We start from the raw sequence: 12,287 nt of genomic DNA, 5'->3' as shown, positions 1-12,287 counted from the left end.
CAGAAGAAAGAGAAGGAGGGATAGTGAGCTGAGAACAAGATGAAGGAACGAGGTCTGAAGGCAGAAACACAGGAAACAAAAAGGGAGCATGTGGAGTACAGCTAGGCGAGAAAAAGAAGAGGAAATTCCTCATTTTCGACTTTGTAAGTTGTAGGTTCAAATTCACTTTCCGCTAAGGGGACTTGTCAGAGTTCTGGGTGACCCATCACTCATCCACGTGTCCGTTCATCCATCCATCCATCCATCATTCATCTATCCTTCATCGGGCTTTATCCATCCGCTTGTTACATATGAGTAGACATCTTCAAGTGCCTAAGATGTGCCTGACTAGGTGCAGGACCCTGGTAGATACCAAGGTAACTGAAGCATGGTTTCAGACTTCAAGGAATGGGAAAGGAAAACACATAAACAGATCCTTTCATTGCAAGGAGATGATTGCTGTAACATATGACATACAAAATCTAAGTCAGGCACACAAATAAGGGGACTTATTTTAGAGCTCTATTGAAAGAGGAAGTAGAACCCAAATTGGAGGCAGGATGACCCTCAGCTGCTGGCTGGGGCACATGGGTTGTCACGTGTCCCTTCAGGATTCGGAGGAGGCTGAGCAGGTTGGAGGCGGAGACCATGGTTAACAGTGAGGGACCCCAGGTGCTGGGCGGAGGGTGGGGGAAGGGCTGTCGGTTACATGGACAGTCCACAGAGCCCAAGAAGGGTGCCAGGGTCTGCTTCAGAGGACTGTTCATTTTAATAATAATAACAATTGTTAATACCTACTGATGGTCCCTATGGTGCCAGGAATGAGGTATGTTCTCTCCTTTAACACCCTCAACACCCGGCATTTCCAGTGAGAAAGATGAGCATTGAGGCCAGACATTCGTTGCCCCAAATCCAGTCTGTATGGCGTCCCCGCCTGCTCGGAGGGAGGGACGCTGACTGAGATGCAGGCCGGCCAGGTGGCTCCCAGCGGGAGGCCTAGAGGGGAGCAGGGTCCCTTCCGAGGGAAGGGGTCTCCAAGGGAATTTAGAAAAATCAGAGAATTGGAAAATAAGCGTTAGGAGTTAGGAGAAAGTTTGACCAACAGTAAGCGAGCCCCTGGACCCCCCATTCAGTCCAGGCCTCAGGAGGGGTGCAGTTGGGAATGAGGGTTGATCCACAAACAGAATGGTTTCTCCCCTCTGTCCTCCTGCTCCTCCCTGCCCCCCTCCACTTCAGAACCCCCCCACTTTCCCCTCAGGCAGGAAGTGGGTGTGAACTCCAGCGACTAACTCACAAGAGGTGCTTTGATGGGAAGGGTTCCCTCTCGGTGGCCTGAGAGAGAGGGAGGGTGTTGTTGCTGTGACTGAGAGGGCTGATGCTTTCTGAAGAACGGCAGCTCGAGACTCCTCAGGGACAAACCATAAAGAATTCAAAGGAACTGTGACAAACCACAGCCAACACAAACAACATCACTCCCCGCCTTGGCTAACCTCACCTTTTCAGCAGAAGAGGATAAAGGTTTTGCAAAGGTCCCTGTGCCTGGGAGACACGCCAGGGCTGGGAGCCCACCACGAGGCTGTGGGAAGATGGCTGCAGAGCCTCCTGCATCGGCCTTTACAGATGCCTGATCCAATGCAGGGGCAGGGGGCCACCTCCAATGTTCTGAGGGCCAGCAGCTGAGTTCTCTGCACAGAAGACCAGAGCAGCCCACACAGGCAGCGGTTGATGTCCTCGGCTGACAGGGAGCCCCATCTGCGTCTGCTGCAAGGAGTCAGATGTGGGGGGCATTTTCTACCAAACGGTCCCTCAGGAACAGAGGGAGGAGGTTGCCCGACCCCACCTGTAGGGTCTTCACGCCATCAGGAAGCTCTGCTCCCCCAGAGTCTTCGGTGAGGTCCAGGTCATTCAGGCCATCCCTGCCCCTGCCCCTCTGGGGTGTGTGGGCATCACACTGTCCCCTGCTGTCCTCAGATGGTCTCTTTGAAAGTCCCCAGTCCCCGTGTGTACATCACTGCGTTGTGTACAAGCCTGACTTCAGAAAGGTTCCTTTATTTCTGAATTGGTAAATTCATTATTAAATACTCCTTGGAGAGACACAGGCCACTGGTTTTCTGCAATTTGCATCACCGCACTTGAGCTCATGCTGCAAGCTGAGCCTCTTGGGTCTCTGGTTCTAGACGTATATTAATATTTCTGTGACCTTTACTAGGTGGCAGTTGACACATATTTTTTTAAATAGCAAAATCAAGAAAACTGATAACCTAAAATGCATATCACTGACCCTCATTTGATGAGCAAATTCAGAAATTTTCCCAAAGAAAACAGCAAGTCAAGGAGACTTGGAGAGTTCAAGTAGAATGATTATAGGCAGACAGACAGATTCTAATGATTTTGCAGACATGATGCAGATTCACCTTTCAAAGTCCTGCAGCGCTTTCTACACCTTTAAGTTCCATGTTATCTCTTGGGTAATTATTTGGGTGTTTAAAGGACTCCACTCTGTCCTCAGAGGGAGCAGAAATGGGCTGCCAGCACTGGAAAAATAGGCTTCTCTGGACACTCTGTCCAAAGTGTGAATGCGAAGAAGTAAAGCTGTTTCATTTAAGTTGACATGGTGGAACCAGTAGGGTTTGCCCTGGAAACGCTCTGTGGGTGACAGTCCCATGGGGTGGGTGGCACACAGGATGTCAGTCCTCTTCCTGTGTATCTAGAACCAGTAGGTATGACAAACAGGGAGAGAGTGACATTTTGTGTTCATTTCAACAATGTCAGGGTGAGATGGGGACAGCTGTGATGATAGTAACTGTGAGTGCGCTCAAAACGAACCACGATCAAAAGCCACGCAAGTGCATCAAATAGAGGCCCGGCGTAGCGTCTGAGCCCCATTTGGATGGGATGCGTAAGGATTGATTGTGAAACAGAGTCAGAAAAAAAGCACTGAAAACCGTGGCACACAGATCAAAGAGCACTTGCCTTTTTGCGCGCGTTTCTAAGAAATGTACTGTGTGCCCACTAGATACCCAGTACAGATCGGGTCTTTGCTCCCAAACCCAACACGACAGAATTCCTGTTGTCAGGGAGAGCGTTAATTTGGGTAGGCAAGGTCTCTCATGGTAATGATGTGTAATCCCCCCACTGAATTAGCCCTTAGGTGTGCTTCTGTGTCTATGCAGAGGCACAGCTACCTTCCACTAGGAAATGTTTCTGTTTTTAAAAATGCAGCACAGTTTTCTGAAGAAAAATTGCTCCGTTTACTACACTAAAGATTTAATTTGTGTACGGGTCCGAGTTCAGGGATTTTGTGCGTTGCTGTCCGCTGTAGCCTCCTTAGCACAATCAGTGTTTAACGACCTGTTTGCTTGTTGTCGTGGATACTGCGCGCGGAGCCCGGGCCCCTGAGCGCCAGGCATCAGACACGCTGCTGTGTCTGGGCGCTCGCTGAAGGGATGGCCGCACAACGAAAAGTGTGGGTCGCCTTCATATGTCATCTCGGGTAATGAGAGTCTCAGCATCATTAGGGCGCCCATTATGTCTGTGTTGGTAATTATAATCATAGCACTAGTTCTGTATTTCTAGTAGGTGACTCCGTCTCCCTGGGGTGGCTGGAAGCAGTGAGGTAGGCGCTGTGGGAGCCGGGACCTGGGCCCTTCAGCTGGTTCTGACTTCCAAGCTTGTTGCCGGAACGCCTTCCTGGCATTGAATGAGAATCCTGATGGGAAAACCCTGCTCCCAAAGCAGATTAGTTTAAAAATCAATCCTGGAAATACCTTTTGCAAAGAAACATAGTTAAGTGGCCTCAGTTAATTGTAGCTGTTGTGCATTTTCTTCTTCAGCTTTTATATTTAGCAGTTTGTAGAACGTAATGCAAAACTCAGTGGTTCCCAGAGATGAAAATAATCTAGTCTGCCCTCTACTCAGCAGGACAAGTGGATTTGCTTTAGAAGACTCTCACTGATTAGGAAATAGACCTGGATTATCAAGGTACTCCTGCTCCTGGGCGATTCCCCCTCTCCCTGCTGACAACCTGCTTCAGGCTGGACCATCAGGGCCGGAGGTCATTCCGCTCCGGAGGAGGCAGTGAGACAATTTTCCCTGGGAAGTCCTAGCGTGGGTTCTTCCTTCCTCAAGCCACTTTCTGCACAAAACCCTGAAGGGAGACCCACTAAACGGTTTTAATGCAATCTGCAGCCTATTGATTTCTGCAAGGGCAACTCCTAATAGTAGTACAAGGCTCTTAAAGTGGGGCCCTGAGCCTGTGTGGAAAGGGGGAAAGCAGGTGCGCAAACCCCCAGAATCAGCGTTCTCGCCTCGATGTGTACAGAACGGCTCAGGGAGCTGACTGGAGCGACGGTTTTGGATGTGGGACCCTGGTTCCAGTGTCAGAGGCTCCAGGACCTCTGGTGTTTCTGTGTTGGCCTTGGGTCCCAGCTCCCTGGTGAGCAGGGCTGGCATTTTATCTTCACAGGGGAGGAGCCTGAGCTCATCACGGCAGAATGGAGAGCCGCTGTGTCCCCCGTCCTAGATGTGGCCAGAGATGCTGGGGGCCAAGCCAGCATCTTCCTAGAAGCAGCTCTGGTGCTGTGCTCAGACAGGTGCCCAGTTACCTGCACTAAGGAGGAAGGAAGCAGTTGTCCCCCACAGAACGCTAAGGGCAGGTGCTACTGGTACCCTGCCATGGAAAGGCCCAGAATTATAAGCAAGTGCCTCGGATTTTTAGCAGAAACACCGCGACAGCGTGGCCTGTGGTGTGTTTACCACAAATGTAGCCTCAGGTATCTGCATTCATCCACTTCCTGGGCAGGGCTAATCCTTCCCACCTGGGTTTGGGTGGGACGCTCCCAGAGATGAAGTGTCTCTGTCTGTCTGTCTCTCTCTCCCCCTCCCCCACTCTCTCCCTCTTACTCTCAGAATTGTTCTGTCTGAAAATCATTAGATCGCGCCATCGGGTCCAGGTGCAGTAACTCCTCTTCTGCACCGTGAGTCAGCTGTGCAGGACGGACCGATGTTTCCTGTGTGTCCTAGCAGAAGGCAGTGCACAGGGAGGGTCTCAGGAGTCAACATGCAAGCCTCTGTGAGGTTGTCAACTCGGGCAACCAGCACCCCAAAACCAAAACAGCTGATTGTTCCCTTTCTATGGGATGAGCAGGGCCAGCCTACCCCAAAAGCATTCGCACATTTATTTGGAGTTCGGTGGGATCTCTCTCACTTTCAATTTCTTGGGAAAAGAAGAAACCCCGAGAAACACTTCTGAAAAGTCTAGAAACACAGCAGAAGGTTTTTGTGTGTGTGTGTTTATGTTGGTTTTGCTTTTGAGTGAGTCAGTGAAGGTTATCCAGTCTGTGAATAAATGGAGGTGGGAGGTGCAATATCTAAATTCAGGGCCTGGATTCTAGTTCTAACTCTGCCAATTATTAGTTGTGTGACCTTCTCCTAGCGTCAGCAATAGAATCACAAGGTATGTGCGAAATGCCTGCTATGGGTTTGCAGGCTGAGGAGAGTGCTTTGTAAACTCTAGCAGGATCTACAGACATGCATGTGCAAATATAACTACATCCAGGAGGCCAGGGGCATCCGCACAGCCCACAGACACACGTGCGCGGTCCTGGAGCTGGTGCTCTGTTTGATCTAGCGTCAGGCCACACGCTGACCCTAAAGTGAACATGAGCAGCCATTCCTGCCTCGTGACCTTCATGGAGCCTGGGGGATACTTCTCTCTCTGAAAGAAAAGTCCTGGAGCCAGGCAAGGGAGGTTTCATCTTTCTCTATCATAGATGTTGTCCCCCATGTGATGTGTGCCCTGTGTGGAAGGAACAGTGCCACTTTCTCTCTCTGTCACTGGGGTTTCCCATTGACAACATGTGGGGTTTGACTGAATGATCTGGGATCATATATTCTATGATGTACACTCTACGGTTGTAATACCTGCATTACCTTGGTCAAGACATGAGACATCCAGGTAGGCCTGGCATCCCAACTCTAAGGGGAATCTCAAATAAAACTCTTGCTGCTGGTGGCTTCCAGAAAATCCTGGCAGCCATCATGGAATGGTGGCATTCCAGGGCCAGGGCCAGTGTGTGACCAAGGCTGAGATCCAAGACACGCTGCCTCACTCAGAGAGGAGCATCGGGCCTCAGCTGACTTGAAGGATACTCAGAACACCTGCTCTTTTATTCCCCCGGCACGCCATGCACGGCACCTCCCCAGTGCTGAGGTTTGGAAGTCTCACGCAGACGGCAGCCACTTCAGTGTTTTACAGTTTCCTTTTCCTTCTTATTGAAGGGGTTGTAGGGTTTTACCGTTGTGACCATTCGGGACAGCGGTGCCTGGTGATGAAAGAGGTCAACTGCCATTTCTTTCCGTAAGATGCTAAAACACAGTGGAGGAAAAAAAGGAAAAAAGAAAAAGAGAGACATAAAATAAACGTAAAAACATATAAAACCTCATCTACTCTGCAACTAATGATACACAAGTACCAGAGAGAGAACGTAAAAGAGAGAGAGGCTGGGGATAATTAATCATTGTGTGTATTGTTTCATTTACTTTGTTTACATTCAGTTTGATTTACCATAATATATGCATTATTTTGCAATCAGTTTCATTGTTTGAAAATCTGCTCTGTGCCTAGAATTACAGTAGGCGCTAAGAATGAGGCAGATGCACTGAAAGAAGGTGAGGCTGTCGAGAGGCAGCTGAATAGTCCCAGAGTCACCACGCAGTCTCTGCGGGGTGGGCCCAGGGCATGAGGGAGTAGAGGGAGAGTCACCTCTGGGCTGGGGAAGGACAGGGGCCTGGAGTCCATTCTGTCCTGACGTGGACATGGGTCACCCCAACTCTCTTGTTGTGAATGTGCTGCTATTTGAGACACATACACAATGCGGTGCTCATTTGTGGCAGAGGTTACAGAGCACACAGCAATTGAATCTACAGCAGTTTTGTTTTTATGCTGAATATCATGAAGCAATGTGTATATATATCTGTTTTTTGGTTTTTTAAAAAAGATTTTATTGGGGAATTGAGGGAGGGGAGCAGACAAGTTGCTGTCCTTTTGTTCTTCTGTCTAGTTGTGGAGGACGTCACCTCCACAACTGGCCCATGTTGATATTATCATTGTGCTCTTCCCAGGTGAGGCAGATCGGCCACTGGCCTCTGGATGGCCGCTCACGGCAGCTGCTGGCCACTCATGGTAGCTCACGGCAGCCCACTGCAGCAGGGGCTGCAGCCTACCCCGTTGCCGGCGACTCACGGCAGCCCAGCTCCAGGTCGAGCTGTTGTTCACCATCTTAGCTGTAGAGGGCGCAGCATCACTGGCCCTCATGTGGGATCCGAACTGGGGCCCTGCTGTTCAGAGCTGGTGTCCCAAGCCAGCTCTTAACCAACGCGCCTCTCGGCCGGCCCCATATATATATATACCTGTTTTTAATGTTGCTGTGGGCAGTGGCCATTGAGGTGAGGACTTGGGCTTAGGCGAAGGCTGCGTTCTGGTGTGAGGGAATGAAGGGTCAGGGAACCCAGGGATGCGGGGGAGTCAGGAGTCCGGAGCAGCGCCTCTGACCCGCCCCCTGCACCCCCCGTCTCAGTTCAACTCTCTTCCAACAATCTCTTTCCTTGCTATTCTGCAGCTCAGTATCCATCCTAAGGCACTGCTGGTGTCCTGTGCACCTCACTCAAAACATGTTATGGGGATCATGTGGCCCCCAACCCCTTGGCAATGACATTCAGGGCCGAAGCTACTTCACCCCAAGCCCCCACTGCCGCCTGACAACCACAGGGGCCGTGCCCAGTGCGCTGCCCCCGGAGGAGGGCCTGTGGCCGCCCTTCTCTCCCCGTGGTCTTTTCAGTCGACCTTCTGCAAGTCGCAGCGTTTCATTTGACTGGTGGCGTCAGAATTCAGACCCAGGCGTCTGAGGAGAGAGTGGCTGGGAGGCCGTGGAGGCCGTGAGAGAAGAGCAAGTGCTTGTTTGCTTTTGAAGAAGTGAAAGGATGGAGGGGAGAGAAATGGACGGCAGCTCAGCGGGCACACGTGTGGGTCCTACAGTAGCGGGCGGCTGGGTGTCTTCCTAAGCAGGGGGGAGCAGGCTTGATTCAGGGGAAGGTCCAGCCTGTTAGGAAAGCGAGGACGTGTCCTTGGGGGCACAGGGAGCAGTGCTGGTGGACGCGGTGGTTCTGATGTGGGGGAGGGGAGGGCAGGGTCCCCTGGAGCAGCTTGGCTGCCCGGTAACAGAGGTGAGCCCCTCAGTGGAGAGGGGCCTGGGGGAGGAGGTGGGCGCGGGCACAGAGAAGCGGCGTGGACCCCCAGGGAATGGGATCGGCTGTTAATGGAAGGGGGTGCCTGCCAGAGGCTCCCTGGTGTTCAGGGGTGCCCAGGGCATGCGCTGCACAGCCAGCTTCTTAGAAATAACAGGAAAAACGCAGCCGCTCGGGCAGACACCACCGGGAGGAAGTCGGCTCACTGAGTTCTCATGGCGCTTACTCCTCAGAGAGACCTAGAGTCCCACCTTCACTGGAAATTTTAGCAGAAAAACATCAAATAGAGAGTCACAAAAAGTCAGGGGCCACACTTCGCTACAGAGAACCCCAAAGGCTGGGTTTTCTCTGATGGCAGGGCCAGGGTGGATGCAGACCACAGGCCTTCCTGCTGCAGCGGCCGTTCTCACGTCAGCAGCGGGCTTTCGAAAATCGAAATGCCTCACTGTGCTGCCTCACTGCACAGCCCCAGCACTCAGCAGGAGCCATTGCTGGGGGTCCACGGAGCGGCGGAGATCTGGGCGCCTGGCCCAGCACGAGGCTACCACTTAGCTGTGGGTGACGCTTGGGTTGCTGCCTTTGTCTGTCTTTTCAGAGCCTATGTGAATCCCAAGAACAAGAACCCCAGAGAAACTGCCTCAGAGGGTTCTCAGTCCCAACTCTGGGCAGCAGGTGATAGCTGTGCATGTAGTGTGTTTTTGGGGTGGTGGGGGAGGCGGCTACTCAGGTGTCAGTAATGGGCCTGAATCTGTATGTGAGCATGCAGGCAAAAGACCCAAGTTCTTGTCTCAAGTAGTAACAGTAGTAATAGTAACAAAGGTAGTAGTGACAGTAGAAACATCAGCAATAGTAACAAAGGTAGTAGTAACAGTAGTGACAGTAGAAACATCAGCAATAGTAACAAAGGTAGTAATAATAGTAGTAACAGTAATAACAGTAGTAGTAATATCAGTAGTAACAGCAGCAAAAGTAGTAATTAGCGGTAACAGTAGTAACAGAAGCAACAGCAGCAATAGCAGTAACAGTAGTAACAGGAGCAGTAACAGTGGAGGATAGTTTTCCAGTTAGAAATAAAGATTTCTCTGAAATACATTAGGAACATTGCATAGCTAGGTCACACGGCTATGGGAACATGTTAGACCAACAGGATGTCAGGGATGAGGTCTGAGATATTTGGGGTGAGAAGATGGATTGTGAATGAAAAAAGCAAGAGATCAGAAATGTGTGCGTTTGCTCTGAGAAAACATCCTTGGGTGGGTCCCTCCTCAGCCATTAACCATCCAGACAGTATCATCCAGGCGTTTTCTGGACAGTAGGTCTAAGTGACAGATATGAGCAAGGATTTAGTTGTGACGTTAGACATTAATTGTCTAAATTTCTACCAGCCCTGCCTTTGGAAATGGATTTGTGACATTTGAAAATGTGTCTTGAGAGGAAATAGATTGAATACAAAATATTCACCTAGCCCAGAGTGAACACTCAGTAAACATTGGCCAAATGAACAGAGTCTCGATCAAATGAGACAAGGTGCCTTTGGGGAGAGCTGCAGGCACACCTGACCTGCCGGGACAGCCTGTTTGTTCGCACGGCCAGCATCTGGACCTGGTGAAGGCTGCACCTGCACTTTCAAAACGGTGTCATCGTATTTGCAAGGCCAACATGTCCATCAAATGCTTTCAAGATGGAGTGACAATAAACAACACCAGCAGCTTCAAATAACGGAGGCTGCAATAACCTTCCATTAATGTCTCCTGTTTGCAGTCTGCAAGTGGCGTTCAAAAATATACATGGCTTTCAACAGAATGTTGCCTTTTGTGAAAAACCAGGTTATTCGCAAGAAGCAAATGCGTGTCTCGTGCGGCGTGCTCCACGCTCCCACGCGTGTTGTGATAGTAACGTGGAAGGACGATGTGTGTGCAAAGCTGTGAGCCCAAGAGGCGAAGACACTGTTCACCCAGTATGCTCTGACTATCTTAACATGCTCCTTTGGCAACAACAGCGGGACAATGAAGCCTTCCATCTTTTTGGACTTGACACCCCATTTTTTAAACAATGTAGATTGACTGCTAGTATTTAATTGTTCTTTAATGGGGGAGCATAATTAGAGCCCCCGCCCCCAGTGTTTCTGAGCGCCTTGAATAATAGGGCTCCTACGTACCCGAGCACGTCCGAGCCTGGCGAGGGAGCTGTTGCTGGGTGATCAGAATTTGCTGGGTGGGTGGCTGTGAAATGAACCTTCCCAGTGTATCCTGGGATATTTGCAGAGCTAAGGAAAGAGTTAAAAGAGAGGGAAGACAGAAAATAAAAGTGATGATCTGTGAAATAGTCATGGTCCCCAGCACCCAAACACAAAAATATAGGGGGGACGCAGTCTAACGGTTTTGTCGTGTGTGAGGTCTGGAAATGGGGCTGCCGGACAGGGGGTGGGGATGGGAGGGGGTGTATGTAGGTAACGGCTCTCCTCCAGCACTGAAGAAACAGATTTCAGGTCTGTGGTTTCTTATTGTTTGAATTCCCTCGTATTTTACACACACGATTCACTGCTGAGCCTGTTCCCTAACGAAGGTGTTCTTTACAAAACAGCAGACCTGCGCCCCACACCCAACTCCGGATGCCCACTCCAGTATGTGCGGGCACACAGCTGTGTGCCCTTCTCCACGTCCAATAAGCCGAGGACGAAGGCAAGCTCCAGGGGCTGTCACCACGAGGCGTGAATTTCGACGTAAGGCGCTTCGGGAGGGCTGCTCTCTACCGGGTCAGGTGACAGGCAGATGGCGGAGAGGAGGGCGGGGCTGCTTCTCACCTCACAACGCTGCCCATCTGCTCTCAGATCTGGATGGACGGCATATTCCCTCGGATGTCACAACGCCTCCGCTACAAAAGCGGGTAGCCCTACCAGCCTCAAGCACGTGGGGGGCAGTGCAGTGTCTGGTGGGAACACAGGGAGCGAACGGCGCCTACTGCAGCCCCGTGGGGCCTTCGAGGCCTGACTGTGTGCTGGTGTCCGAATGGTAGAGGGAAACTCAGGAACCAGGTGGGAATTGCCCCCATGAGCCCTCATGCTCCTTACCAGTGTGTCGTTCTAAGACTCTATGGGTGACGACAACGGGGACAGCTGATGCCGACAAAGTGAAGGCAGCATACAGCCAGGGCGGCAGGGTGAACAAGTGAACGGAACTCAGGAGGCTAAGAAATAAGGCAGCTGAAGGGCAGGGGAGCCCACCGCACCCCGAGCCACGCCGCCCGCCCAGGCCGCGCCCAGCTCCCTGACCTCCGTCAGGAGGGGAAGCCCCAGGGGTGTCGTTGCCAACTGCACCACCACCCTCTAGGGCGCTCTGCAGTGACAGACTCAAGCAGCTTGCAGAGCTTCGCAGTTAGGTGCTCGACTAATTTAAGTGGAAATGCAAGATTTTAAAGAAATCAGAAATTTACAAAATAAGAGCCCAGCTGGTGGAGAGTGCAAAGCTGATGAGCACAGGCAGCTGTCAAGATGTTAAAAGAGCGGTTTCCAAACTTTGCTGCACACTGAGATCCCGTGCGGATTTTTAAAAGGCCTGACTTCCATCCACCCCAGCCATTCTGGTTCAGTTGGTACAGTGTGTGAGCTGGGAGCTGGGGTTTTCAAAAGCTCTCTGGATAATTCTAGTGCGCACCAGAGTTTGGAAGTCTTTGTTTTTGGAGCTGCATTTTCAGTTTTGCTGGAGGGGCCTAAGTGAGGGGACCAGGGCTGCCCAATTTGAGGCAGTGTCCTTCTTGGAATTTTCTTGAACAAGTGCAGCCGTGTGTCAGAGAGGTAACAAAAAGTGGGGCAAAATTATTCATGTGTGTCTCTCCCCCAAGCATTCATTTAGGCCTGCAGGCATGGTGCAAAGGAAATCCCCTTCCCCTGTGTGGGAGGTGTTTCCACTGCCCCTAGAACACCTGCAGAGTTAGAATGTCTCTGAAGTCACTCCCTTCCATCAAGGCAGTTAAGAAGTCGGATGGCAGCAAGCGAGTTGTCCATTCCGAGAAGGGCTTGGTACAAAAGGTCACACAGCGACACACGCCTTGTGGCACACAGGCGA

The 12,287-nt window shown here is 51.1% G+C and overlaps 2 protein-coding genes across 2 annotated transcripts in view; one reads left to right on the top strand and one right to left on the bottom strand.

Moving 5' to 3' along the window:
• The window catches only part of ZPBP (zona pellucida binding protein), a 314,051-nt gene that overhangs the window by 204,106 nt on the left and 97,658 nt on the right, over window positions 1-12,287 (top strand). The window lies entirely within an intron of this gene.
• Window positions 5,639-12,287, bottom strand: part of SPMIP7 (sperm microtubule inner protein 7) — a 45,618-nt gene continuing 38,969 nt past the window's right edge. Inside the window, exons 7-8 of the mRNA XM_019652967.1 lie at window positions 10,382-10,489; window positions 5,639-6,345 (exon numbers count right to left, since the gene is read on the bottom strand). Of these exons, the coding sequence (XP_019508512.1) occupies window positions 6,222-6,345; window positions 10,382-10,489 (232 nt within the window). The 3' untranslated portion in view covers window positions 5,639-6,221. The remainder of the gene's footprint in view (window positions 6,346-10,381; window positions 10,490-12,287) is intronic.

Source organism: Hipposideros armiger, unplaced genomic scaffold (assembly GCF_001890085.2).
Source record: "Hipposideros armiger isolate ML-2016 unplaced genomic scaffold, ASM189008v1 scaffold_191, whole genome shotgun sequence".
Classification (NCBI taxonomy): Eukaryota; Metazoa; Chordata; class Mammalia; order Chiroptera; family Hipposideridae; genus Hipposideros; species Hipposideros armiger.
Note: the sequence above shows the minus strand (reverse complement) of the source record. Positions and strands in the feature narration are given on the sequence as shown.